The 25,548-nt window shown below is 37.0% G+C and overlaps 1 protein-coding gene across 35 annotated transcripts in view; it reads right to left on the reverse strand.

Moving 5' to 3' along the window:
- Positions 1–443: 443 nt before the first annotated feature.
- Positions 444–25,548, reverse strand: part of SLMAP (sarcolemma associated protein) — a 147,352-nt gene continuing 122,247 nt past the window's right edge. For 17 of the 35 annotated variants that reach the window (XM_058726442.1, XM_058726432.1, XM_058726437.1 and 14 more), the window contains 7 exons: positions 18,145–18,267; positions 17,018–17,092; positions 14,512–14,832; positions 13,963–14,080; positions 10,099–10,270; positions 5,873–6,007; positions 444–2,350 (listed from right to left, as the gene is read on the reverse strand). In XM_058726442.1, coding sequence (XP_058582425.1) covers positions 2,258–2,350; positions 5,873–6,007; positions 10,099–10,270; positions 13,963–14,080; positions 14,512–14,832; positions 17,018–17,092; positions 18,145–18,267 — 1,037 coding nt within the window. In that variant the 3' untranslated portion in view covers positions 444–2,257. Of the gene's footprint in view, positions 2,351–3,760; positions 3,851–5,872; positions 6,008–10,098; positions 10,271–13,962; positions 14,081–14,511; positions 14,833–17,017; positions 17,093–18,144; positions 18,268–25,548 lie in introns of all 35 variants that reach the window. The other 18 variants (XM_058726443.1, XM_058726436.1, XM_058726429.1 and 15 more) reach the window with 3 other exon arrangements.

The following is a 25,548-nucleotide window of genomic DNA, read 5'->3' on the forward strand; positions in this document are numbered from 1 at the left end:
CGATTAACATTTCTTAATGACTATCACTACCAGTGAACAATCCTATTCTTTATTTAACCTGGAAGTGAACTGAACGAAACTGGAGGTATTGCTTATGAATAGGCTCATTCATATTCTTAAGAAAAACTGGCAGTAACTACAAAAACCCATTAATTCAATTTGAATAAAGTAAATATTGATACTAGACTTTACATTTAAAGAGACTTGTCTGGCAAGTGAGTCACGTTTTAACAATAACCATAGTAAAAGGGGAAAAATTAGAGCAGCAAGTTAAATAAAAGGCTAATAAAACTTGAAGGCAACAGCTCAGTGTTTTCTTTTAACCCCTGAAGAACGCCAAATATATATTACGGTCATAAAGAGTCATTTCAAGAAACGACTATTAACAATCTAACAGTAGAGTCAACACTAAGAATTTCAATGATATCCAACTCAAAAATGCATAGGGAGAGTAAAGTTATTTTATTAAATCATGCACATCACGTGTGTTAGTGCAAATAGTTTAATCTGTACTCCAGAAATTCTATTGTACTTTATATCTTTACAAAATAGATTTAAAACAATTATTTACTTTAAAAAATGTAATTCTGAAGTTAAGCATTTCAGAACAATATTTGCAATAACCTATATACAAGAGGTACTGGGTACCACTGGCATATTAGCATTCTGTGGTGGAGTGGCTTCCTGCAACAGAAAATGATGAAATGAACTATATGACAGCATTTTCTACAAGTCATTGGTGACTAATTCCTCCATAAATCTAGTGATACTCCCAACAGCAAATCCCAAATAGCTTAAAATATAACCTTTAAAGTATAAACAACGACTGCCAAACATCACAAGGCAAATTATATCCTAAACTTCTATTTCAACACTTGGCTAGGCCTGTGGATGGCCACAGAACATTCGAGCCAATTCACTGACATTCCCTCCCAGTTGCGCTGACTGAAAAATTTAACTAGGTGATACTTTAGGATATTCTATGACCTAAATAAATTTTATTGACATAACTGTGGTGCCGCACAAAACCATAGCTAAACTTTCACTTCTGTGTTTTAAATTTATAACATCAAGCAGTGTTTTTAGGTGCTTCACTGTGCATGGAACACTACTAATCTTGGGAATAATGCTTCTCGTAAACAGAATGTCCCAATTAACAACAGTAAAAAGAAAATAACCATTTGCATACCCGACCAGGAAATCTGTTGGTAGGTAACAACAGCTCACCGTGAACATGAATTAGCTTTGAAATATCATAACCAAATTAAGTCAGTAAAAGCTTATCTAAAGAGATATTAATTCTTTCTTCAATTAAACATGCTTGGAGGAAGAGATGATAGAAAAAAAAAATCATGCTTCCTAAAATGCTGTATATGAGAAAGTAACTTGGCTTTTAAAGAAAATATCTCTTTAAATACATGAGGTTTAATAAATTGCATTCCAATTGACTCAACAGTTTGGTTTACTGCACTGAAATTGTAGAATTACTGTTTTTGCTCCCAGAAATACTTCAGTTTGCTCAAGAAAATACACACTCTCATGGAAAGTTTTTCAAAGTTGATGTCCTCCACATCGTCAAGTCACATTAAGGCTGAACAAGCGTGCACATATTCCCCAAATTATCACTAGAACAGAATATTTTCCAAGTGTATTTCTTCTTAAAAAAAAAAAAAAGAAAGAAAAAGAAAGAAAGAAAGAAAATCCACGCAAATAGTTGTCTCTAAGTCTTGTTCCCAATAGCTCAGTGGTTTTATAACAAGTAAAAATGGCGTAAATATGTAAAAAATATATATATATGTGTATATATTTCAAACTGATAGGCACTGAGCACACAGGGCCTCTCTTCCCATGTATGTGTTGGTTGTTTGGTTTGGGTAGTTATCGAATCAGAAAAATGAATTATCTGGCCATTAGAATTCAGAGTAAAATACCCATAAATTTAATGTTATAAATAATTTGGTGTACCAAGAAGCCTACTTTAGGCCACCATAATATTCAGAATCTCAACATACTAATTTAAAAATTACATGAAAAATTGCAAGCAAATTATTGCTTACAGTAGAATAAAGTCACAATTTTATATCCTCTTTATAGATAGATACATTTTATATAAGTTAAAGCAATGACCCTACAGCTGTATTCTTGCACTTCTGCTGTCTTAAGAGGTAAAAAGGAAGAAAATGGTTCTGTTTGTCCCCAGCATGAGTGTGATGCCAGCTTCTAAAGGGAGGACGGTGTACGGACTCAAGAAACGCTCTCATGGAGAAGCTCTGGCCAGACCTGGCACGTACAGCACGATGGCTGTCACCGCAACCAGGGCAGCCAACATGGGCATCCAGGGCCAGGGTTTCTGTGTGGAAAGAAACCGAGAGTCAATATCACATTCTTCCCTCTCTTTTCATACCTACTAACCCCTTGGTTCCAGAGAGTCCTGAATACTTAACAGAATATTAGAAAAACCTTATCTTTGCATAAGAATAAATTTTAAAAAGAGAAGAAAACAGGTGAGGGAGTCAGGTGTGAGGAGAACCATTATAGCAGGAACGCTTTTAGAGGACCATTATGTGGAAGCCACGTATAGCTCAGGAAAGTCTTGAGCAGTTTTCAATTTTGTTACAGTTGAAACCTAACAGTGACCCCTAAGAAACCCTGTGGGCTCAGCCTGCTTTATTTACTCCAGTGTCCAAATATTGCAACTAACTGATGTACACTGATGCCTGGAATATATGTCTGCTTAAAATGTTTATTTCTTCTTCTTCGCTTTTTAATGTTTATTTCTTGATTAAAACCAGATTTCTATGTGGGGATAGTTTTACAGAAGGAGCTGGTGGGTAAGGTGATAGAAAGAAAATGGTCTAAGCTTTGATCCTCTAATTTAAAACCACAGAAGACAAGATCAGATGGGGTTCAAGATGGGGAAGAGCTATTAGGACACTGTCTCTTTGATACTTTTGGTAAAAACCATGTCCAGTGCAGTAATGTCACATGATTATCTCATATGATCTACTAACACGCATGCCTGTTGCAGGCAAGCATGGGCGGGCTGTTCCCTGTTAGCTTTTGGAGGGCTTTATAAGATCACTGTGCTCTGGTTGATAGCTCTATTTTCCACTCATGTTCTAAGAGTCTCACTGAGAAAGTTGGCTTTTAAAGAAATATTCTGATGTTGCAGATCAGGGCTCAGAAAGATACGGGGAGGTTTATACTCGCATAAGTAAATGCACACTGGGGTTGAGATCATGAGCCACTGGTCCATTATGCTAATCTCATCCTTTTTCATCTTCATAGCCACAGTATAAATACAGGCAAAGGGTTGAAAAGAAGAAATTCTACACTACAGAAAAGAAGAGGGAAAGGAGGAGGGGGAAGAAAGCTGGCTGAAAACTTCAAAGAGGCAAACGCTTCATTTCTCATTCAAATCTGATTAAACGTAATTGGGAAGGGGGGTGCTAATATTGCAACAATTCATAGTGTATTCCGGTTTGCTAGAGACAAAGACTCGGTTAAAGGCAGCACATTAACAACTGGTTAGGTTGGAATTAATTCATGGTTAGCATCACTACAAAGGAAACAAGACAAAATGTTATGTGATTAGTTGATTGTTCAGTTCATTTGTATGACACAATACATGGCATACTAAATGAAGGGTTTGCTTCAGGTAACAAAATACCTGTGTGATTCTGCCATGCACTATATTACAAATATGGCACAAACAGGTGACGGGGACAAACAGACAAGGACTCAACAGTAGTGCTTGTACCTTTCTCTACCACAATGGACCGAAACACCAAAACAGGAAAGCCAGGAATAGGCCGATGAATACGGCTGGGACGGGTTGTAATATGGAAGGCTAAAGAAGGGAAGGGATATTAAAATCATTTTATGCTATAAAAAAAAAAAAATCAGATAAGATGATTTAGACCCCGGGAGGTGGGAAGGAGGGTAGGAAGACTGAGGTAACAGAAGTAATAGCACTCAGGTTTTGAACTGATTTCAAACATTTTAAAGACATCTAATACAATCCAGAATGACGGACTGCGGTATGTAACCACCAGTTTAAAGGGACATCTGGGAGCAATGGGCACTGTGGGTGCCCCTAACACGCTAATGAAATGTAGCATGTTAAGACAGAGCCACGGCGACACTTCAGCGACCAACGCTCTGCTTGACAGTACATTCTTTTTGTTCCGTATTTGGAATCCATTATTTGACAATGTAGTCCCTTGGAAGTGGCTAAAGTTTATTTTATCCCTCCATCAAAACCTTTTTTTAAAACCAAAACTAGCTTGCCTGAGATGGTATTGCTTTCAAGCTTAAAAATAAATGCCCTGTGATGTATCCTTCCTAAACTGAGCAAGAGATCTGACACAATGTGTGATAAACATTTGATATACAAAGACAGGCAGTTGAGTCTCAAGGCTTTCAGTTATGTTACCAGAATAGAATTAATTTTTAAAATTGGATGGAGTTACTGCAATGAGTTTTATTGCAGAGAAAAATTTATTATCATAAGTCTAATATGATAAAAAAAAGGAAATTCACCTTTTAGGCAAATTATTGATACAACTATAAATAATAAAAGCCAGGTTACTTTTGAAAAGGTTCTAAACAGTACAGGGGTATCCATTCTGATTATGCTAGATGTCTTCGTAGGTTAATTTAGTAGAAGGTGGACTGAAATTCCAAATTCAGAAAGATATGATTTAACACAAAAGAGAGAGATAACCAAACCATTATGATCTGATTTCAGAAGAGGTCTGTAATCTACATTTTCAAAATAAATGCAATCAATTTTGCTTAGCATAAAGCCTCCATTCCCAATTTATCAACTTCTCAAAGGCTTCCGCCTAAGCAACAAGACTTTATATTCCAAAAAACTAATAGCAAAGGACAGTTGGACACAACTCATGAACATTTTGTGTGCAACTGCATAATTGAATGGCCATGCAACATCACTCTTTTGTACTTGTGCGGCAAAATTAAGCAGAGTGTTTTCCTCTGTAGGAAGGGTGTGGCTTACACCACTGCAGTGTCCAAGCCATGACAGGGATTTGAAATAAGTCAGAGCACAACCAACTACACTGAACAGCCATCAGTTAGGTCCCACAAAGGCAATGATCACCGAAACATATAATAACACAACATATATTTAGTATAACATCTTTTTAAAGACTATCTGCCTTTCTAGTAAATGAAAAACAAATTAATATTAAACTCAATTTATGTGAAAACGTTCCAATTTCTCTTTCTCTCTCCCTCCCTCTCTCTCTCTCTCTCTCTCTCACACACACACACACACACACACACACACACACACACACACGGCTTTACAGAAACTCACCAAATATTCCCTAATATTTATAGGAGCTCAAAAAGACGCCAAGCTTTTTGGGAATATGTCTTAGTGAGAACATTATTAGTGTAAAATGAAAACCATAATTAGGTCTCCATTTTTTGGTACAGCCAAGTGCTGAGGAGTCGACATGTACTACTCTTTCTTAGGTGGGTCCCTGGTGGTACAGTGCTTCATTTCCCAGCAGGGGAAATGAAGTGCCAGATGATGGCTTGGTGACAGAACCTCAGATTCATCTGGGGAAAATCTGACAGTTCTTAGGTAGATTATTTTCTTGCAAATAAGCCTCTTCCTCCAGGCAGTCCTCAGGCTCTCGTAGGGATACAGGTTAAAGGGGCAAATTTTTACTCAACAATTTGAGAGTACAATGATTCCATCATGGAATTTCATAACGAAAAGCTTAGTTTACATACTACAGGCCTCAGTTTCTCAAATCAGTAATAAAGTCCTCTGAAAACTCTATCTCAGGGCTTTCACCTGCCTCTCAGTCAAAGCTAAGCCAAGTTTGCAAAGACTTACATTATTTCCTTTCTCTCGGAGCAGCTTCAGGTTGTCTTTACATTGTTTGAGCTCATCTGTGATTGATTGTTTTTCCTGCTCAGTCATTTCAAACTTCAACTTCAGTTCTGAGAGTACAGTCTGTGTCTTTTCATACTAAAGGCAAAGAAAAAAGAGTGTGCAGACTCAACTTAAAATGGGTAGGAAGTTATGGTTCTCTTCAGGCTTAATACCAGACCCTGTTTAGCCACCTGCAACACCAAAGTCAAGCCTTTTTGTTTTAAGGAGGATAAGAATCATTTGCAGTAATAATAGGAAGTCTTTCATGTTAACTTTATTCTATGTAAGAACTTTCTGGCCCTGGAGTTTAAAAAAAAAAAAAAAAGAGAGAGAGAGAGAGAAATCACCATTGTGTCATCTGTTTCTAATATAAAGGGTCACTCTTTCCATTAAGTGAATTAGAGGAGAAAAGTAAAGTAATTTTCAAACTGAGCCAAAAGAAAGGCAAGTGAAGAAAAACTCCGAAGGCTAATTAAATGGTGAGATTAGGAAGTCTGAGTTTATATCCTGGTAACCAATGTCAGCCAAGCTATTTTAGTCTTGAAGTAAAAAGTATTAACTCCCATCAGGCTTTCTTTTACCCAAGCATCACTGGGTATTAAAGTGTTCTGGATAATGAATTTCTAGGCAAATAAAGTAAAGAAATAGATCTAAAGTACTGACCACTATGACTGAGGCATTTCTATCTTTCTACCTAAAACTTATAAGCATCAATAAATAATTTTTAAGAAGCTGTTCCTGATAAATACTTTTCTATAGTGAAACACGCCACTTCCTGCTCTGAAAACCAGTTCACTGAATATAACTTAATGTTCAGACAGACTTGTGTATCCTATGAACACTGGTGAGGTCAATGCAAGACACAGCATAGTTTGCCCCTACTTTAAATGGCCCAGGAGGCAAGAATTCTAGATTGGTTCTACTTCTAGATACTGCATCTTACATGAAAGCTGGGCTCCCAGTCACAGAACAAAAACCGTTCTGCTGCTGGTTGTGCCTTTGTCTCAGCCTCCATTGCCCCACTCTCCCATCTCTGAAGGTTTTAGAAGGAAGACAGACAGACGTGGCTGAGTAGAATATAGATATACCATGGGTCCAGCATACCAGAAAGGTTTCTCCTTTTTCCTCCTATATCCCAGAAATTTCTCAATAAAAGACACCTTTACGTGGTGCTTCTGAATAATGCAAATACTTTGGAGTGATTAATTAGGAGCTCGTCATTATGCACTCCAAAGATAAATATGAAGCAGGATGCAAATGTATAAAAACATTAGTCAGAAGAGGTGAGGGCAGGGGGATTAGGGTCAGCAGAGAGATCACCAGTAAATGGGAATAAAGATATGGGTGTAGAGAGGGAGGCAAAATGTGAAGGGAACTCCCTGTTACCTAACAACATTCCCAGAAAAGGCCAGGTAGTATGCCAGACAATGAACCAAGGAGTAAGATTCATGGACTTTATGACAACTTTTTTTGTGGGGTCTGTGGACTTCCTTCCAGAAGGCGGAAGGCTGCTGGCAGGCTGCCAAAGCAAATTTAGCATACCTAGACTAGTCTTTTAGAACATAATCAGTTCTCAATGACCTGATTCTTAACAGTGATTTTGCTGACCTAAATTTTCCCTTACGTTCCTTTTCCACTATTCTTACATCCAGCTTGCCCTTTACACCAAAGCACTTAATCATTTCTCCATTCCAGGGGGTGTGAAGCAGAGTGACAGGAAGGCAGCCAGTCAGGGAGTGCCTGCTGTTTACCTTCAGCCTGTGCAAGGGCTCAGGCCCTTGCTCCACAGCCAGGTGGTGAAGCCAAACAACTTTCCTGAGGCAGTCTTTGCACGACTGACTTGTATACTCAACATTTTATGAATTCTTAAGTTATAGATACCCCTACTAAATTCAAGTATAAAGATGCTTTTAATCAAATATAAAGATAATATACCATTATTTCCTCTTAATACTGAAGATTCAAATTTCCTTTCTTATGTACTTTCTTTTTGGTTAAATGTTCAAATAAAAGTTGCCATGTATATAAAACTTAATTGTTGGAACAAAGGTCACCTTCTGCAGCCTTAGTTTCACACCTGGCTTGGATATCATTTTTGCTCCATCTTGCTTTCTAACTCGAAGGTAAGAAACGAGCTCAGTTCTGAGTAAGAGGGAAATACCACACAATATTACCAACAACACCTTTGGTTCTTCTTCATAAAAATAATCATATCTGGCTTGCTTAGCTTGTAATAGTTTAGCCTGTTACAGTGCTGAAGATACATGATACTGTGCACATTAAGCATGATTCTATGAGAGAAAGGAGAACAAAGGGGAAATGTTGAAAGAGAATATATGTGCATTAGTAAAAAGTAGTAATTCATTTGCAGTGGATTACACAGATAAAAGAATCTCATTAAAGAACATTTTAGTTACAGACTAGTGTCCAATAGTTGATGACAGGACAAACAGAAAGAGAAGCAATTTTACATTACAAAGGAGTGTGATGACTACACATCATTTCACAATGGAAAACACTGAACAAGAAAATAGAAAAGAAACATATTGACAAGTTCAGACATATTTTTAAATGCGCTGCATTTAATGCAATCCAGAGCTGTCAACAATTTAGATGCTGTGACAACATGCCACTGCCATTTGAGGAAGCAGTTAAAGCATTTCTCACTGATTGCTCAGTGACCAAAAACAGGCAAACAAATAATGCAACACAACGGCCAGTGCATTCATAGTAACATACAACAGAGTCATCTTGCAACCACAGCATTCTTCCCAGATTTTGAAAGGACTATGGCATATGGACTGGAAGGGCACAAAGTGCTTACAGTATTAAATACTAGGATATTTACTTTGGCACAAAATTTGTGTTCCAACTAAATGAGATTTCTCCCAAAACGCATATCCTTAGCAAGAAGATAAAAACGACATGTTACAAAATCAATATGGCCACATGTAAATAAAAAATGTTACAGTTTTTTTTCTTTAAGAACAAACATGAAGACAGAAGAACAATAATCATGTCCACGTTCAGGATACTACAAGGAAAGGGAAGTGCAAAGAAAAACTGGATTAAACAGATCTTCTAAAAACAATTTTGGGAAAATTTGTTATTAAAGACAAAGAGTTGTCTTCAACTTCCTTCTTTGTATAATGAATCTTTCACCTAAGAGAGTCTACAGCTGGGGCGCCTGGGTGGCTCACTCAGTTAACTGTCTGACTTTGGCTCAGGTCATGCATGATCTCAAGGCTCGTGAGTTCAAGCCCCGCATCGGGCTCTGTGCTGACAGCTCTGAGCCTGGATCCTGTTTCAGATTCTGTGTCTCCCTCTCTCTCTGCCCCTCCCTACCTCGTGCATGCACTCTCTGTCTCTCTCAAAAATAAATAAACATTGAAGAGAGAGAGAGAGAGAGAGAGAGAGAGAGAGAGTGAGAGAGAGAGTGTGAGTCTATAACTGGGGTGGGCCCTGACCAGGAGGTCAAGATGCACCAGCCTTCTCTGTCCCCTGGGCTGGCCAGGACTCAATGCAGGGAGGATAAGGTAGCAAGACTGAATGTAGCTCTCATTGCCTCATTGTCAACTTCAAGGTTTTGCTCAGAAAGAGGCTGGGTGAGGTCTCTACTCCAAAATCAAGTCAAGGTTTTAGGCCAAATGATATGAAAAGTGAGCATGCATATTTGTGAAGAAGGGAAGAAGGGGAAAAAGGGGTGGAGGTGAGGGAGAAGAAAGTAAAAGGTCACAGGATCTGTGTTTGGCTGGCTGGCTATGAGGTGAATTTTAAGTAACTTTCAGGCCAGTTTCACTGAGGGGTTTAGACAGCATTATGGTAAGGCCCCACTTTGTTTTCCAAAAGTATTCCAAATTAAATATGATATTGTCTTTGAAAGATAAACAATGAATTGAGGAATCTGGTACAAAGGGCTTCTCATATAAGTCAACTAACTGGTAGAGAAAAAATTTTAATGTAATTTTGTATATTTGTATTTTTGAGACCAAAGTCTACTAATGAATTCTCTATATATGGACCATGATACACAGCTAGAAATCACCAGGCAGAGATGCTCCAATTATCAACTTTGTGACAGGTAATGGGACTTCTGCTTCCCTTTATTTCTAACTAGCATGAATATCTGATTTGCTTTTGGCTTTAAGTCCAACCATAATTGGGCTCATAATGTCTTTTCGCTTTACCTCTTTCTGTACATCCTTTGCTTGGTTTTCAGCCTTACTGAGAAGAGTTTTTAAACCAGCTGAATCCCGAAGATGCTGTTCTTTCAAAGATCCCACTTGATTCTCAAGCTCTTTCCTAGTCATCTGAAGGATGCTGAGATCACTGGTAAGCTCTAAACTCTGCTTCTGAGAACTGCAACATAAATATTAACAGTTATTCAATTCATGTAGAAACTAGACATAGCAGGAAGTCCAATTTCTTATACATTTCACTAGGAGGGATGGAGTAAATTTCAGAGGAGGAAAAAGTACATAAAAAATAATAAGATACATTCAATAAATAAAAAGCCTTATACACTAAAAAATTGCATGTTTAAAGCTGTGTTCTATTTTCAGATTATCAAATATACACAGAGGCTGAAATCTTGAAAGTAGAAGTAGGAGGTGACTAACTGCATGTTTTGTTACATCACGTTATATTAATTGTATTATGAAAAGATACAGTGTGGGGCTTCCCCAGGAAAATAGCACACTTTTCAACTATTTATTTACTTAAGTACTGGACAAATAGAAACTTAAAGCTTAGGAGCCACTGTCAATTCAAGTAAAGAAAAAAGACACACCAAATTGGGGAGAAAGCATGAAACAAAGAACCAGGAGGCTGGGTTCTAGACCCTAGCTCTGCCACTATTAAGTTGTAAGATGTTGAGCAAGTCACTTAATTGGTGCAGTTTACTTCTCTGAGCAAGCATTTCCTGAGCTCTTAGATCTGTGCCAGGCACCGTGTTACACAGACACAAATAACACAAGGAGAGTCTCAGTGCCCTCCATCGTCAAATAAGAAGATTGAACTCAATAATTTTGGAGGCTGTTTTCCGGCTTAAATTCTATAATTACTTTTATAACTTGATGTAAAAAAATCCAATTTACACACTACAAAAACAGCTTGATAGGCATGAACAGAAATTCTTTGTTCAATTCCTTGTGCATCACAAAAAACAAAAGACCTAAATAGTGTAGCTGTTTGAAAGAATGTGGCTCCCATTTACAACAGAAATAGCTAAAGAAGAATAAAGTTTTCAAAATGACAGTTTTATGCTTCTCAGAATGGATCATAAGATTCAGGCTCAATATTATTAACCAAGGCACTATGGAGCGTAAATCCCATTCTGATTGTATGCCAGGCCAATTCTTAGGGGCGAGTGTGACGTCAGTCCAATATAGCTAGGAACTAAATGACATAGAAGACTCTGTAAAGAAAGACTAACTTCTAAATGCTCCTTAAATGCTGAGGTGGCTTACCAAATAAATTGAGAGGGCCACTAAACCAGAAAAGCTTAAGAAACAGAATTAATTTGTCTTAAATAGTTTGTGACTTTAGGCAGACAACCTTGACTAATGATATAATATATTCCACCCTTCTGGGACCTAATATTTTTATAAGATGTATGTTTCTAACTCATAAGGAGTTTGTTGCTTTTCGATGCTTCAACAAAATTTGAAGTAATTTAAAAAACAGCACTTAAAAATCTGCCAGATTCCGATTAATTACATCTTAAGAATGAGGGATCAAGTTTAAATCTTTAAAATATCAATAATCCCAAAGCAGGAATAATTTCAGATAATCAATATTAGTAATCAAAGATCAGTATTTCTTCTCTTTTCTTTTCTTTTTTTTTTGAGTAGTCTTCACTCCTAATGTAGAACCCAACATCAGGGGCAGGACCTGAATTGAGATCAAGAGTTGGATGCTTAACCAACTGAGCCACCCAGGAGCCCCAAAGATCAGTATTTCTTGCTTATGATAGAATACCAAACTAAATGGATTCACTAAGATTCCAAATATAAAGAATTTGAGCGTGTCTGCCTCCCTTACAATCACTTTATACCAAACAACTTGCCCAAATGTGCTGTTAACACAAACATCAGTTGGTACATACATAAACATTCACATGTGTATAGTTGTGTCTGGGCCTTTATTTTGTCCTGTTCAGATTTTGGAACTGTTTTTACAAAATTTTAGATGTTACAAACATATTTACTCTTTGTTATTAATTATCTCTGAACATTTAAAAAGTATAACACATAAATGTGTGTTGCATAGATGTACAAAAGACTGGAAAGATAGGACACTGAAAGAGAAAGAAGTTTTATAGTATTGATAACACATGGTATTGTAAGAAACCATCTTACAGAATAAATCTACACATCTTGTTCCTTCAATCGTTCTTGATTTTTCAAAATGTATAATCTACTGCAATTGCTACTCTTTATGAGCAGATGAGGCTTACCATTTTCTGATATATCTAGTCCTTTCTTTATTGTTTTTCCCTAAAGCTTATTTTTATGGGAACTTACCTTGATCACTAAGTTTTTGCTAACCTTGATGCTCTTGAGGATATAAACACAAGGTTAACAGGAGAGTAAGGACTCCCATTTATGGTGTATTGTGGGGGAGGGAGATGGATTAATTAAGAGTTACTTCAATAATAAACATGTACAGGGGCGCCTGGGTGGCTCAGCCGGTTAAGCGTCCAACTTCAGCTCAAATCATGATCTCATGGTTCGTGGGTTCAAGCCCTGCATTGGGCTCTGTGCTGACAGCTGGGAGCCTGGATCCTGCTTCAGATTCTGTGTCTCCCTCTCTCTTGCCCCTCCCCCACTTGCACTCTATGTCTGTCTCTCTCTCAAAAAATAAACATTAAAATTTTTTTAATGTAGTAAACATGTACTACTTTCGCATTCTGAATTAGAACATAAAATTGTTTAAATAAAAATATGGAATGGATCAAATTTTTAACAGATTGATTTTAATTTTTTTTTTTTTTTTTAATTTTTTTTCCCAACGGTTTTTATTTATTTTTTTTTATTTTTGGGACAGAGAGAGACAGACAGAACATGAACGGGGGAGGGGCAGAGAGAGGGAGACACAGAATCAGAAACAGGCTCCAGGCTCCGAGCCATCAGCCCAAAGCCTGACGCGGGGCTCAAACTCACGGACCGCGAGATCGTGACCTGGCTGAAGTCGGACGCTTAACCGACTGCGCCACCCAGGCGCCCCGATTTTAATTTTTTTTAAATGTTTATTCATTTATGAGAGCCAGAGCACAAGTGGTGGAGGGGTAGAGAGAGAGGGAGATACAGAATCCTAAGCAGGTTCTAGGCTCTGAGTTGTCTGCACAGAGCCTGACACAGAGCCCGAACCCACGAACCGTGAGATCATGACCTGAGCGGAAGTCAGACGCTTAACTGACTGAGCCATCTAGGAGCCCCAGGAAGAAATTAACTTTAAACTATACATCAAATGTTGGTGGGGAAGCAGGAGTCCACTAAATTTGCTGGAATAAATTTATTGCCTTCGTTGGTTTGTTTGTAAGGTACTGGATATTAGAAAGACATAATTGATCTTATATATTATTAGTCTTTATATAACTGTGAAATTCAAAAGCTGAATTTGTATCTTTCAATCTTACAAATTCTTTATTATAGTAATCTTCTGATCACCCTTACTAACAGAAGGGATCATTGGTATGAAAGAAAAACAACTTGTATTTGAAATTTTTATCACTTAGTTTATAGGACAAATTCAATCACTGATTATAGATCTTTGCTGTTTGCTTGTTCAGGGCTTTGTATGGGGAGTTGTATTCCATGAATATATATTCCTTGAGTACACCAAAAGGAAAGGGCATGTAGGATGAAGGTAGAAGTAAAAATAAAACACTGCTGAAGTATTCAGTTAGTGTGCATAACTTGTCAAATAGCCAAAAAGAGTCTGGCTGAACATTGCTCCCAAAAGGTATTTAAGTATCAAATTTAAATTTAATTTAGATGAAAATTTAAGATAAAGAAATATTTTGAAGCTAAAAAAGAGTTCTTGCGTACTTGTGCAATTCTTTTTCTTGTCGCTGCAGTTCTGATGATAACAAAACATTTTCCTTTTTTAGAGAATGGCATTCGGTTTCCAATACATTCCATTCCTTTCTCAACTTCTCTAGTTCACCTAAAATAGTCCCAAAATGTATTCATTAATATAGGAACATAATTTCCATAATAATTCAGAGGATAAGGGAAATATTTCAGAGAAAAACATACCTTTCCCCCCACCAAATACATGGCTATTTTTTGATTCCTGTTTATTTTGCATCTATACCTCAGGTAAGTCCCATCACCTTGAACTTCAGTAATATTTTCTTCCCATTCACTTTTATATGGCAAATAATTCTAATAGTATTTAAATAAAATATTGTAAAAAATGTCAATTTATTGTAGAACTTGCAGACCTGAAGAATTTTTATAGCCCCAATATAAAAACATCGCTTTATAGTTTTTAGTCCAAGTTGTTGGACTAAAGAGAAAATGGTCCAAATGGTTATTTTGTGCAAATTATCACTGTCAAGAATTAAGAGTTTTATGTAAAATACATGTACTCACTTTGTAGCCTTGTTGCTTCCTCTCTCTGTTGGTCCTCACACTGCTGACATCGAAGCTGAAAACTATTTTGTAGACTTGTGATTTCTTTCTCATATTCAGACGCTGCTTTCCGCCACCGCTCAAGCTCAGCTCGCACCTTCTTAAGCTCTTCTTGTAATGAGGCAATGTCAGTGTCCCGCTCACAGGCAGCCTTTTCTGCTGCTTGATGAAGGAGTAAAATTTCATCCCGGGCACTAAGCAGTTCATCTCGAGTGCTTGTGATTTCACTGTCCTTCTCCTCCCGGAGATTCTCAATATTGATGTGTAACCTCTGTAGTTGGGCTACAAAAGGATATTTATCTGTCATTTTCTATGTCCAAAGCAATTACAAATAAATGAACTGCCCAAATGAGACTGTAGTTATCACAAACTATACAAGCAATCCATGTTTAATGCAGAAATGTCAAAATACAGAAATACAGAGAGTAAAAAAACCAAAGTGATCTTTTTATTTCTCTCACACAGAGAAAGTTGCTTCTGACATTTGGTATTTATTCTTCTGGATTTTTTATATGTAATTATACACATATAAAAGCAAAAACAGAGAGGGAGTCTAACATATATGGTGTTCTCTATCCTATTGGTGATGAATATCTTTTAATAACAAAAAAGTTACACTGTGACTTCTTTGACTAATCCCTTATTTTAAATATTTTAGGCTGTTCAGTTTTTAATTACTATAAAAAATACTGCTTATAACGCAAGCCTGATTTTTTTCTTAGAGTGAATTCCTAAACACAGAATTTCTTGGTCAGATGGTATGCATTAGTTTGATGTTCTTGATTCAATTTTCTGTCAAATATCAATTCCTTGAAGAAGCTTTCTCTGATGCCTTATCTAAAAATAGCCCTCTCATTCTCTAGCCTACCTGCCTTTATTGGATATCACATTATATATTTGCTTACTGTTTATCTTTTCCACTGACTGTACATCTCTTGCATACTCTATCCTCAGTACTAGCAAACAAACAAGAATTATTGGTTGAATTAATGAACTGACAACATTAATGAATGCTGCCTAATCAAGGAGGTGTATTTGTAAGATTTAGTCTTGTTCCCTCAAGACTTGAACTGGAAACAATCTGTATAAAATACTTGGTTCAGAACTAGAAAACTAGTCTTGGTTACTATAACACAAGAAAACTATAGGTAGAAAAATTCCTTAGGGTAGAAAAGAAGAATAATTAAGAAGAAAGGCTGAGAAAGGGTAAGGCTGCTCCATAAATAAGCATTAAAAAAATTAGGCCTTTTAAAAAGTTTGCAGGAAGCATTGAGAGGTTAACAGGTTCAAAATCTGAAAAGACATAATGGCCAGAGATGAACAGGACCATACGCTTACGGATGAAGTCATGAAATACACATACTGGCACTAGGGGGCACTCAATGATGACTAGGTAAGACAACTTTAAGCCAAAAGGCAGCCCTAGTTATAGAATCTTTAGGGAAAATTGCCCATATACAGTACAGAATGGAAATATAGATTGAAATCAGATTTATATAAGCTAATGGATAAAAACATTAAATTATAATGAGCTTAAAGAATTTTCTATTCAAAAAAATATACAATCTATCCCAGAAATTCTAACTTGACCATAATAAAAAAATTTTTAAATAACTCAAATTCCCACTCAAAAATAAAACCCAGAAGACTGCTTTTTCTCAGGGATATTTTAGGGCAAATATCACAGGCCTCAGACAATGATTTCCTTTTTTTTCTGAACTGAGATTGCTTGACTATTTAATTTCTTCTGACCCTACATCTCAAACTAAAACTTTAAAATAACATTAGTTCTTTCTTTGACAGTGAAGACAAATTAATTTTGCTTCAGGAATTTTACAATAGGATGGGAAAGAAAGGTTTCTCCTAGGGCTCTCACAATTAGAACCTAACAGTACCAGGAACTCTGGTTAGAAGAAAACCTTTGGCAGGCAGGGATCTTTCTGGTCATTTCTGGATAGCCCACACAAAGAGAAAGCAAAATGGTGGGTATGAAGAACAGCTTCTACCAATGAAGGCAGGGCAGGGATCATTGTGCTCTTCCATGTGATATATAATTTTTGTTGTAATGCAAGTGTGTTATGTGTATTAGAAATGATGTCATCAAGCTAGAAGTGCTGATGCACAGAGCAGTTCAAATTGGTGTCCTGTCCAAAGGCCCCCTGTGTAGTAACTCACTACATAACCCTGAAAGTGACAGTTTTGCCAAACCCATGTCTTCACCTATGTTCTTCCCAATCGAAGTATCTACTATTGGAGTACTAGGGGATCTTCTCTTGTATCTTCTTAAAAAAAAAAAAAAAAAAAAAAAAAAAAAAAAGCCTACCCAGAGGTCTAATTATAGTCTCAGATTCTAGGGACAAACCAAAGACATGAAAAATGGGAATCCTCCCAATTCTTACTTTCCATTCCTTTTGAATCACTACAAACAAACCATAATAATCCCCAATAGCCCTGAGATGTTCCATACCTTGAAGAACCTGTATTTGTTTACTGGACTCCTCAACTTGATTTCGATAGGCTTTTCTTTCTTCTTCCAAAAGAGCTAAAAATAAAATACAGTATATCTAATTTTGTGAGTTAATGGAAGTATTCAGAATTGAGCAGCTGGAAATTTCTAAGAAATTAAATTTTGTTTCTAAGAAGGAAACAAAAGCTAAGGAGTAAGTATTATCAGTATTAGCTGTTAGATAGTTTAAAGATTTTAGGAGCACAAAAGAGTAGTAATAAATCTATTCAATTGAATAGCAGAGTTTTCTAGACCTTGTCTCAACAAGATAATATGTGCTATTTTTTACATGAGAAGCATTCTTGCTAGTTGTTAATCAGCATTTTTGAGCTTAAGTTTTAAAAACAGACTTAAAACCCTTATGTTTACCATCAAGCACTTGGTAAGTAAGTACTGACTAACAGAAAGTTCTGAGTTCCTCCTGGGGATGTGAATCTTCCTCCAGATCAGGAAGGCCATCTTAGAGAACAACGAGGACTCCACAGGCCACTTATTTTCTCTTTGTTTTGCTAAGACTTTCTAAGATACTAGTGACTGCAACTAGGTAGTTATTGCGAAAGATACGGAAATGTAAGCTTTGGAGAATAACAGTTATGACTCCACCGGCCTATGACACTATGGATAAGTAAACTACTAGAAAAGAAAGTGGTCGGGACACAGCGAGAGATTCTATACTTTTATCTTGCCTGGTTCCTCCCATTTACTGAAGAATACGCTATAAAATCACAGGGAATGTAAACTTCCCTCATCTTCTATTGAGGAGCCAACATTAGGTGTAACTAAAACTTTGAAAGTGAAATACATGATGTTTTTTCCTTTTGTTGTACTTAATATATAATCAACTGTTAAGATCTTTTATTGGTACAGATCCTTCTTGATCTTCACATCAACAATGTGAACGAAGTAGAGCAACGGGGCCTCTCCCCACTTTATTGATCTGAAATACCAGTTCAGGGAGGGTAAGTGAATGTTCCAAGATCACATATCCAATAACGCTGTGGGTCTGGAACAAGATACCACGCCTCTGGATTCAGTGATATCACATTGCTTCCACGTCCCCTAAAGAATCAAAGTAATCTTGATCTCACCTTGAAGTTCAAAGCATTTTTGTTTACTTGCTCTAGCTAGTTCCTGGGCTTCAATCAATTCCTTGCGCAGATGCTGAATTTCTTGTTTTGCCTCAATTTCTGACTGTGCGCCCTGCAAGTCATCTGACAAAAATATGTTTATTTTAAAAGCAAGAGTCAGTATCACACTATAACCTCTACATCCACATATTAGCCATCTCTTTCATGTTTAGACATGCACAGTTAAAGAACATAGCACAACTAAGTTAAGTAAAATTTAGAAGCAAATTATATTAAGCATTTTAGTCATTTTGCCCTGGACAAAGAACACAAGTACAGTCAAATATATATTAGTAATTCATAGCAATGGTATTATAAAACATATTAATATATACTAAGTTATACATTTCACTCATGTAGAGCTCATGTAAGGCTTGACATTCAGTAAGATGGGCATAATGCCAGTCTTCTTTATTTTGAAATTGCTTGATAACAAGTCAGTAAAATTTCACTTGGAACTGGAAATGGAAAACAAAAACAAACTTTTCTTCAAGAAAAAGTATTTTAGCATTATTTCCCCAGTTGTGGGAAACATAATAAGAAATCTCCACCATTCTCACTTTGTCACCAGTATTTCCCCAATGCTACACACACAACAAATACCTGCTCAATAATTAAATGAGATGTGATCTAAATGATCTTATCAAAATAAATTAGATCCAGCATTACGTCTCAAATATGCCCCATCCTTTAATGTCTTTCCTCTCGTCACTCTGTTCATCTTTTACCGTATTAAAATTTTTTGCAATTTTTTTAAAGTTTATTTATTTGTTTGTGTGTGTGTGTGTGTGTGTGTGTGTGAGAGAGAGAGAGAGAGAGAGAGAGAGAGAGAGAGAGAGAGAGCAGAGACAGAGATAGAGACAGAGAGAGAGAGAAAGCACATGAGTGTGAACGAAGAGGAGCAGAGAGAGAATCCCAAGCAGGCTCTGTGCTGTCAGAGCAGAACCCGAAACAGGGCTCAATCTCACGATCCTGGGATCATAACCTGAGCTGAAATCAAGAGTTGGATGCTTTAACTGACTGAGTCACCCAGGTGCCCCAAAATTTTCTGCTATTGAACACTGCCTGAAATAAGTATATTATCAGTTAGACCATATTCTTCTAGTGCGTTCTATTTGACTATTACTTTGGCTTACAAGTAGCTCAGGCATAACTACTAAAAAAAGAGCCAAGAGGGGCACCTAGCTGGCTTGGTTGGTAAAGCATCGGGGTTGTAAGTTTGAGCCCCAGGTTGGGTATAGAGATTACTTAAAAATAAAATCTTAAAAAAAAAAAAAGCTAAAAATAAAAGTTTACAATATGATTACAGCTGGTCTTAGATGTTACATACCCATATTTTCATACTCCTAGACTATATCCTACTTTTTCCTGCAGGGAAAAGTAATTTTGAGCTTGGTTTCATTTATTCTAGTCAACCTATCAATTCCTCCTTCAAATGGTCTCTTGGTAAAGAGGGAGGCATGTAAACAGAGAGAGATTTTCCAGTTGGCAGGAGCACTGTCACAGCAACTACAAAATTTCTCTTCTAACACCACACTTTAGAGTCTGCAAAAGTCCCAGCTGCCCATCTCTGGATTTGTCATTACGTAGGACAGTGTCGTTATTGTCAGGAGTATTTAGGAGGGATGTGTCATGACGCCTGCACGTTATTTTCAAGTGGGTTAGCAAAAAAAAAAACAAAAAAACACACCAAAAACTACATAAAATCCTTCAGTGGATAATTTCTTAGTTCTCTGTGTGTGTGTGTTTAAATTTTATTTTTATTTATTTTTTATCTTAAGAAAAAGTTTTTAATATTTATTTTTGAGAGTGTGCATGTGCGCGCGTGCGCACACACACACATACACACACACACACACACACGAGATGGGGGGAGGCAGAGAGTGAAGGGGACAAAGAATCCAAAGTAGGTTCCAGGCTCCAAGCTGTCAGCACAGAGCCCGATATGGGGCTCAAACCCACGAACTATGAGATCATGACCTGAGCTGAAGTTGGATGCTTAACTGACTGAGCCACCCAGGCGCCCCAGTTTATTTATTTGTTTTTCAAATGTTTATTTGAGAGAGATAGAGCACACGAGAGTGGGGAAGGGGCAGAGAGAGAGGGAGACAGAGGATCTGAAGTGAGCCCTGCACTGACAGTAGCAAGCCCAACATGGGGCTCGAACTCAGGAACTGTGAGATCATGACCAGAGCCGAAGTTGGATGTTTAACTGACTGAGCCACCCTGGCACCCCTAAGTTATATTTTATTTATTTTGAGAGAGAGAAAGAGAGAAAGAGAGGGAGGAGGAGGGGCAGACAGAGAAGGAGAGACAGAATTCCAAACAGGCTCCACAGCCCAACGTGGGGTTCCATCCCAGGAACTGTGAGATCATGACCTGAGCTGCAATCAAGAGCCAGATGCTCAACCAACTGAGCCAACCAGGTGCCACTGTTTGTGTTTTTTTTTTTTTTTTTTTTAACTTAGCCCTTTTGACATTTGGGGCTGAATAATTCTTTATTCAGGAGGCTGTCCTGTAGATTGTGACATGGGTTTTTGTTTTTGTTTTGTTTTTTGGTGCAAAAAGGTGATTTTATTAAAGCACAGGGACAGGATCCATGGGCAGAAAGAGCTGCCAATTGTGAGATGTTTAGTAGTTTCCCTGGTCCCTATTCATTAGATGCCACTAGCATTCCTTCTGAGTTGTACTAACCAAACGTTTCCATATATTGCCAAACGTCCCTCTGGGAATAAAACTGCTCCACGTTGAGAACTACTGTTCCATCTTACTAGTTTGATAACCAAGAACAAACAAATCTATACATAGACTTCTCTTCCACAGAAGCACTGATTAGTACCTCTGAAACTGCTTTTTGTATATTCTAAAAGTGATCAAATAAATACTGTAGATAAAGAGAGCCAGGTTTCTCATTGTTGGAGAATAGAATTAAAGATATGGAAACAGGGAAGACAAAATTAATCCTGTGGTGTAGGGTACGAATTAGAGTATGAACTCAAATAGATCTGAATGTGTAGACAAATGCAGATGTAGAAATAAATACAGGTATGTGAGGCTGTATATATACACATACACATATGTGTGGGCATAAGGATATGTGTACATCTATTTCTTAAATGTCTGCTGAGTGGGCCTAGAAGCAATGAACACACCAAATACTCAGATCTTAGTTTCTAAATACTATTCTCCACTGAAAGAGAACTAGAGCTCTTTGGAGAAATTGTTGATTTCATTGCTAAGGGTAGGAAAGTACAAGATGAACGTAAAACATCTTTTGGGTCAGAAAGCAGGAAAGGGTTCGAAGAACGGTTGGTTCCTGTTGAAAAGATACAAGGGGCTCCCACTGGCCAAACATGGGACAATGTGAGCATCAAAATAAATAATGACAAAGAGAGGTTATAAGCCACTGAATAACACATTAGTCCATGATGTCACAATGATATAAGTAAAGGAAGGAAGGAAAGAAAGAAGGAAGAGAGGGAGGGAAGGGAAGAGAAGAAAATTCTTCCTTATATTAGAAAGCCAGCTGACAAATGTAGAAGGAATGAGAATTAGGAAATTGCTATTTGGCAACTATTATAGTAATAATTGATTCAGGCAAGAAGCCTCAGTAGATGCTACCACTAAGTAGATAAAAGTTGAGAAGTAACAGGATATGTATACAAGGTTAACGTCACCAGTGACAGAACAATTCAACATCAGTTGTCACTTGATATGATGTCCAATGTTATTACTGAGGAACATTGCACAAATAACCGTGCTTTTCAAAAATGTCAATGTCACAAAACACAAAGACTGAGGAATTGTTCCAGATTAAAGGAGAACAAAGACACATGATACTGAATACAATGTATGACTCAAGATATTCTCTTATAATGACATTATTTTTCTTTATAAAAGACATTATTGACACAACTGACAAGATGTGTGTGAATAAGGTCTGTGAATGTGATCATGTAATATATCCATGTTACTTTCCTAACTGTGAAAGTTACATGGTGGCTATGTAAGAGAAACAGGAAATAAACACTGGAGTATTCAGGAGTAAAGGCTAGCAGGTCTGCAATCTACTCTCAATCGGTCAGGGAGAGAGAGGAAGGTGGAGGGAGGAGGGAAGGAGATGGATAAATCAAATCCTGTAAAGTGGTAACAGCAAATGCAGTGAAATGTTAACATTTGGAGAAATCTGGATGAAGAGTACATGGAATTCTTTGTTCTATTCTTATAACTTTTCTTTAAGTCTGAAACTGTATTAAAATAAAAAGTTAAGGTGTGCCTGGGTGGCTCCGTCGGTTAAGCATTTAAGTCTTGATTTCGGCTCAGGGCATGATCTCACGGTTTGTGAGACTGAGCCCCATGTCGAACTCCATGCTGACAGTGTGGAGCCCACTTGGGATTCTCTTCCTCTCTCTCTGCCCCTCCTCCACTCACATGCTTGCTCTCTCTCTCTCTCTCTCTCTCAATAAATAAATACACTTAAAATTTAAAAAACACTTTACTAAAATAAAAAGTTAAAAGGAGCATTTCTAAAAACACATATCTACATATACATACAAAAAAGAAAAAAATTAAAATAAAGAAAATATGGCAAAACACTAACAACTGTTGAATCATAAATATATGAGTGTTTTTGGTACTCTTCAACTTTTCTTGTGTTTGAAATTTTTCATAATTAAAAAAGATAAGTGAAATTACCAATCCCAATGCTACAATCTTAGAATAAGCACCAATCATTTCTGTCCAAATTCTTGCCCTTAACCTTTCCTGCCCTTCTGCATTCTATCCTACACGGGGATATTAAAGCAATTCTCTTACTTAGATCAAGAACCTATATTGACTTTCTTTTGTATCAAGTGCAGACATCTTTATCTGACTTCTAAATTTCTCCACAATCCAGTCATTACTTATTTTCCACTAGTCACTAATATACTCAATCCCTACTAGTCTCCTTAGTAGCTCTGCCTCATGACTACTTTCCTCACACACTTTTGCTCATGCATTCTCTTTTACTCCTCCAAGCCTGCCCATCCTTTAAAGCCCAGGCTGAAGCTTCTGCATCTAACCCCCTGACATCTAACTCCTAGTGCACAGTGGTCTCTTGCCTGATTTCAAGAGCTTGACAGTAAAACCTAAGCAAACTGATAAGCTCTTTACAAGTTCTCTTAATTGTTCAATAGCATTTTCTTTCATTAAAAAAATTTTTTTTTAATTTTAGAGAGAGAGTGTGGGAATGGGGAAGGGGCAGAGGGAGACTGAGAAAGAATACCAAGCAGGCTCCACACTCAGCACAGGGTCCAATGTGGGGCTCAATCCTACAGTTCTGGGATCATGACCTGAGCCAAAATCAAGACTTAAATCCTCAACCGACGGAGCCACCCAGGCACCCCTAGTTTCATTTTTTAAAGGAGCATGAACCCATATAGATACATAAAAGTTTGGAAGAGACCTACTCATTTCATTTTACAAATGAGGAAATAAAAGTCCAGAGATCTGAAATGGCTTACACATCTGGGAAGTGGTAGAGAGAGGACTAGAATTCTCACTCTAATCCAATTGTCTTTCCATGGTAACTTCTTAGTTATATCGCAGAAATTAGCTTTAATTAGCATCCGTTCCTAACAACCAACTCTTATTTTTTCTTCAGAAATAAGAGGGTTCCTATCAGGGATTTCCTTTTAGTAACACATGTTAAATGCATATATGTTTCACACTTATGCTCCATACTCTATGGAAATACTATATACTCCATCTAATACAATGCTAGACATACAATGGGCACTTAACTATCTGATTAATGATATACAAGGTAACCAAAGATTTGCATCTAAAATGTGTAGATTTAAAAAATAAACATAATAATCATATATGAATTAATACAATAACTAGAGAACTATTTCATTTTATAAATGAAGAATCATATATAATCCATCTTTAAGGTCTATTAAAGCAGACAGTTTGTCTGCAGCAGAACAATTCCCTTGATCAGTGATGTTGTGAAACAAAACTAATACTTGTTTTTTAAACTAAAAACAATGGAACAGACTTTATGTTAAGTAATTATGTTTCAGAAAACTAAATATAATCTACACATTAATAAATTGTGCTAACAAGGGATTTACTATTTGCAAATTATTTCTTTGTACCACATAGGAAAAAGGATCGGCATTTTAATTAGAGCAAATAAGATGCCATGTATCAAATAATGGACACGTACAAATTCTACATAGTGTTTGATCATAGAAGTTGAAGATACTGATCAAAAATCTTTACAAATTAAATATAATATAATATGATATACACAAAGACTATATTCAAACAGGTCAAGTAAGTACTGTACAGATCCTGTTTACAGAAAACCAAGTGCCAATTTTTTTTATCAAAGACCAATAAGCAAATCTTTTTCTGCTAAAGTTGATAAGTGCACACTGTATTTCATATGGTTATGTGGGAAAATGCATTATTAGTTTACTATGGCTTGGATCCTCTCTCATAGTGCCTTACTTTTGTCACAGGAAGGGATTTTTTGTATGAAGCTACTTCACAATCTTGGGGAAAGTGTTGTGATGAGGACTGGTGGAAAGTGTTTAGATGAAAATAGGTGAAAGCCTTTCTAAGCCAAATCCATTTTATTTAGATGTGCAAGTCAAACAGAAATAAATGTTTTTTAGGAACCACGAAAAAGTGGAAAGATTAACAGAATCTGTTTTCTCCTTCACATAAATAGTGTATCCTTAGAACTGCCTGGTGTATGTAGTCTGGGCTAGGGGCCAGCTTTTCTTAGACTAAGGCTAAATTCTGTAAAGAGATCCACACCATAGAAGAACCCACGAAATGAATCAGCCCTGGCACACAGAATACAGACAAGATATCCTCAACTGAATTTGGTGTTTTAACTTAGAGGTTTTAAACTTAAATTCTGGAGGTTTGATTTAAAACCTGACCTTTGCTTTAAACATGGTTGAGATACTCCGGATCATGTGGAAAAGGGCCAAATCAAAGCACTTCTTCCCAAGTTCTATTTTGCATGTGTGTGTTGAAGGCTGACGTAGCCTCAACGCCATGATAGTTACCTCATCAACTAACAGAAGTGATCTGGCTGAGGCAGCTGGCCAGGTGAATGCGCCCTCTTTCTACTACGACTGCTGTCCCTTTGGAAGGTCTGGCAGTTGAAGGCTTGGTTGATGAGAATAACCATCACAGTGCAGAAAGATCATTTTTCCGTCATAAGTATGTGCAGCCATGTGAGATAGTCCTAGGTGGCACCCTAACTATGAATTTACGTTTGGCAGCATCCTTTTACTGTCGGTTCTCGCTTCTTTGCCATTCCTTCTGACCAGCCGGGTTCTTGACAACTGGTTCTTTTGC

Source organism: Neofelis nebulosa, chromosome 4 (assembly GCF_028018385.1).
Source record: "Neofelis nebulosa isolate mNeoNeb1 chromosome 4, mNeoNeb1.pri, whole genome shotgun sequence".
In the NCBI taxonomy this organism is placed as follows: domain Eukaryota; kingdom Metazoa; phylum Chordata; class Mammalia; order Carnivora; family Felidae; genus Neofelis; species Neofelis nebulosa.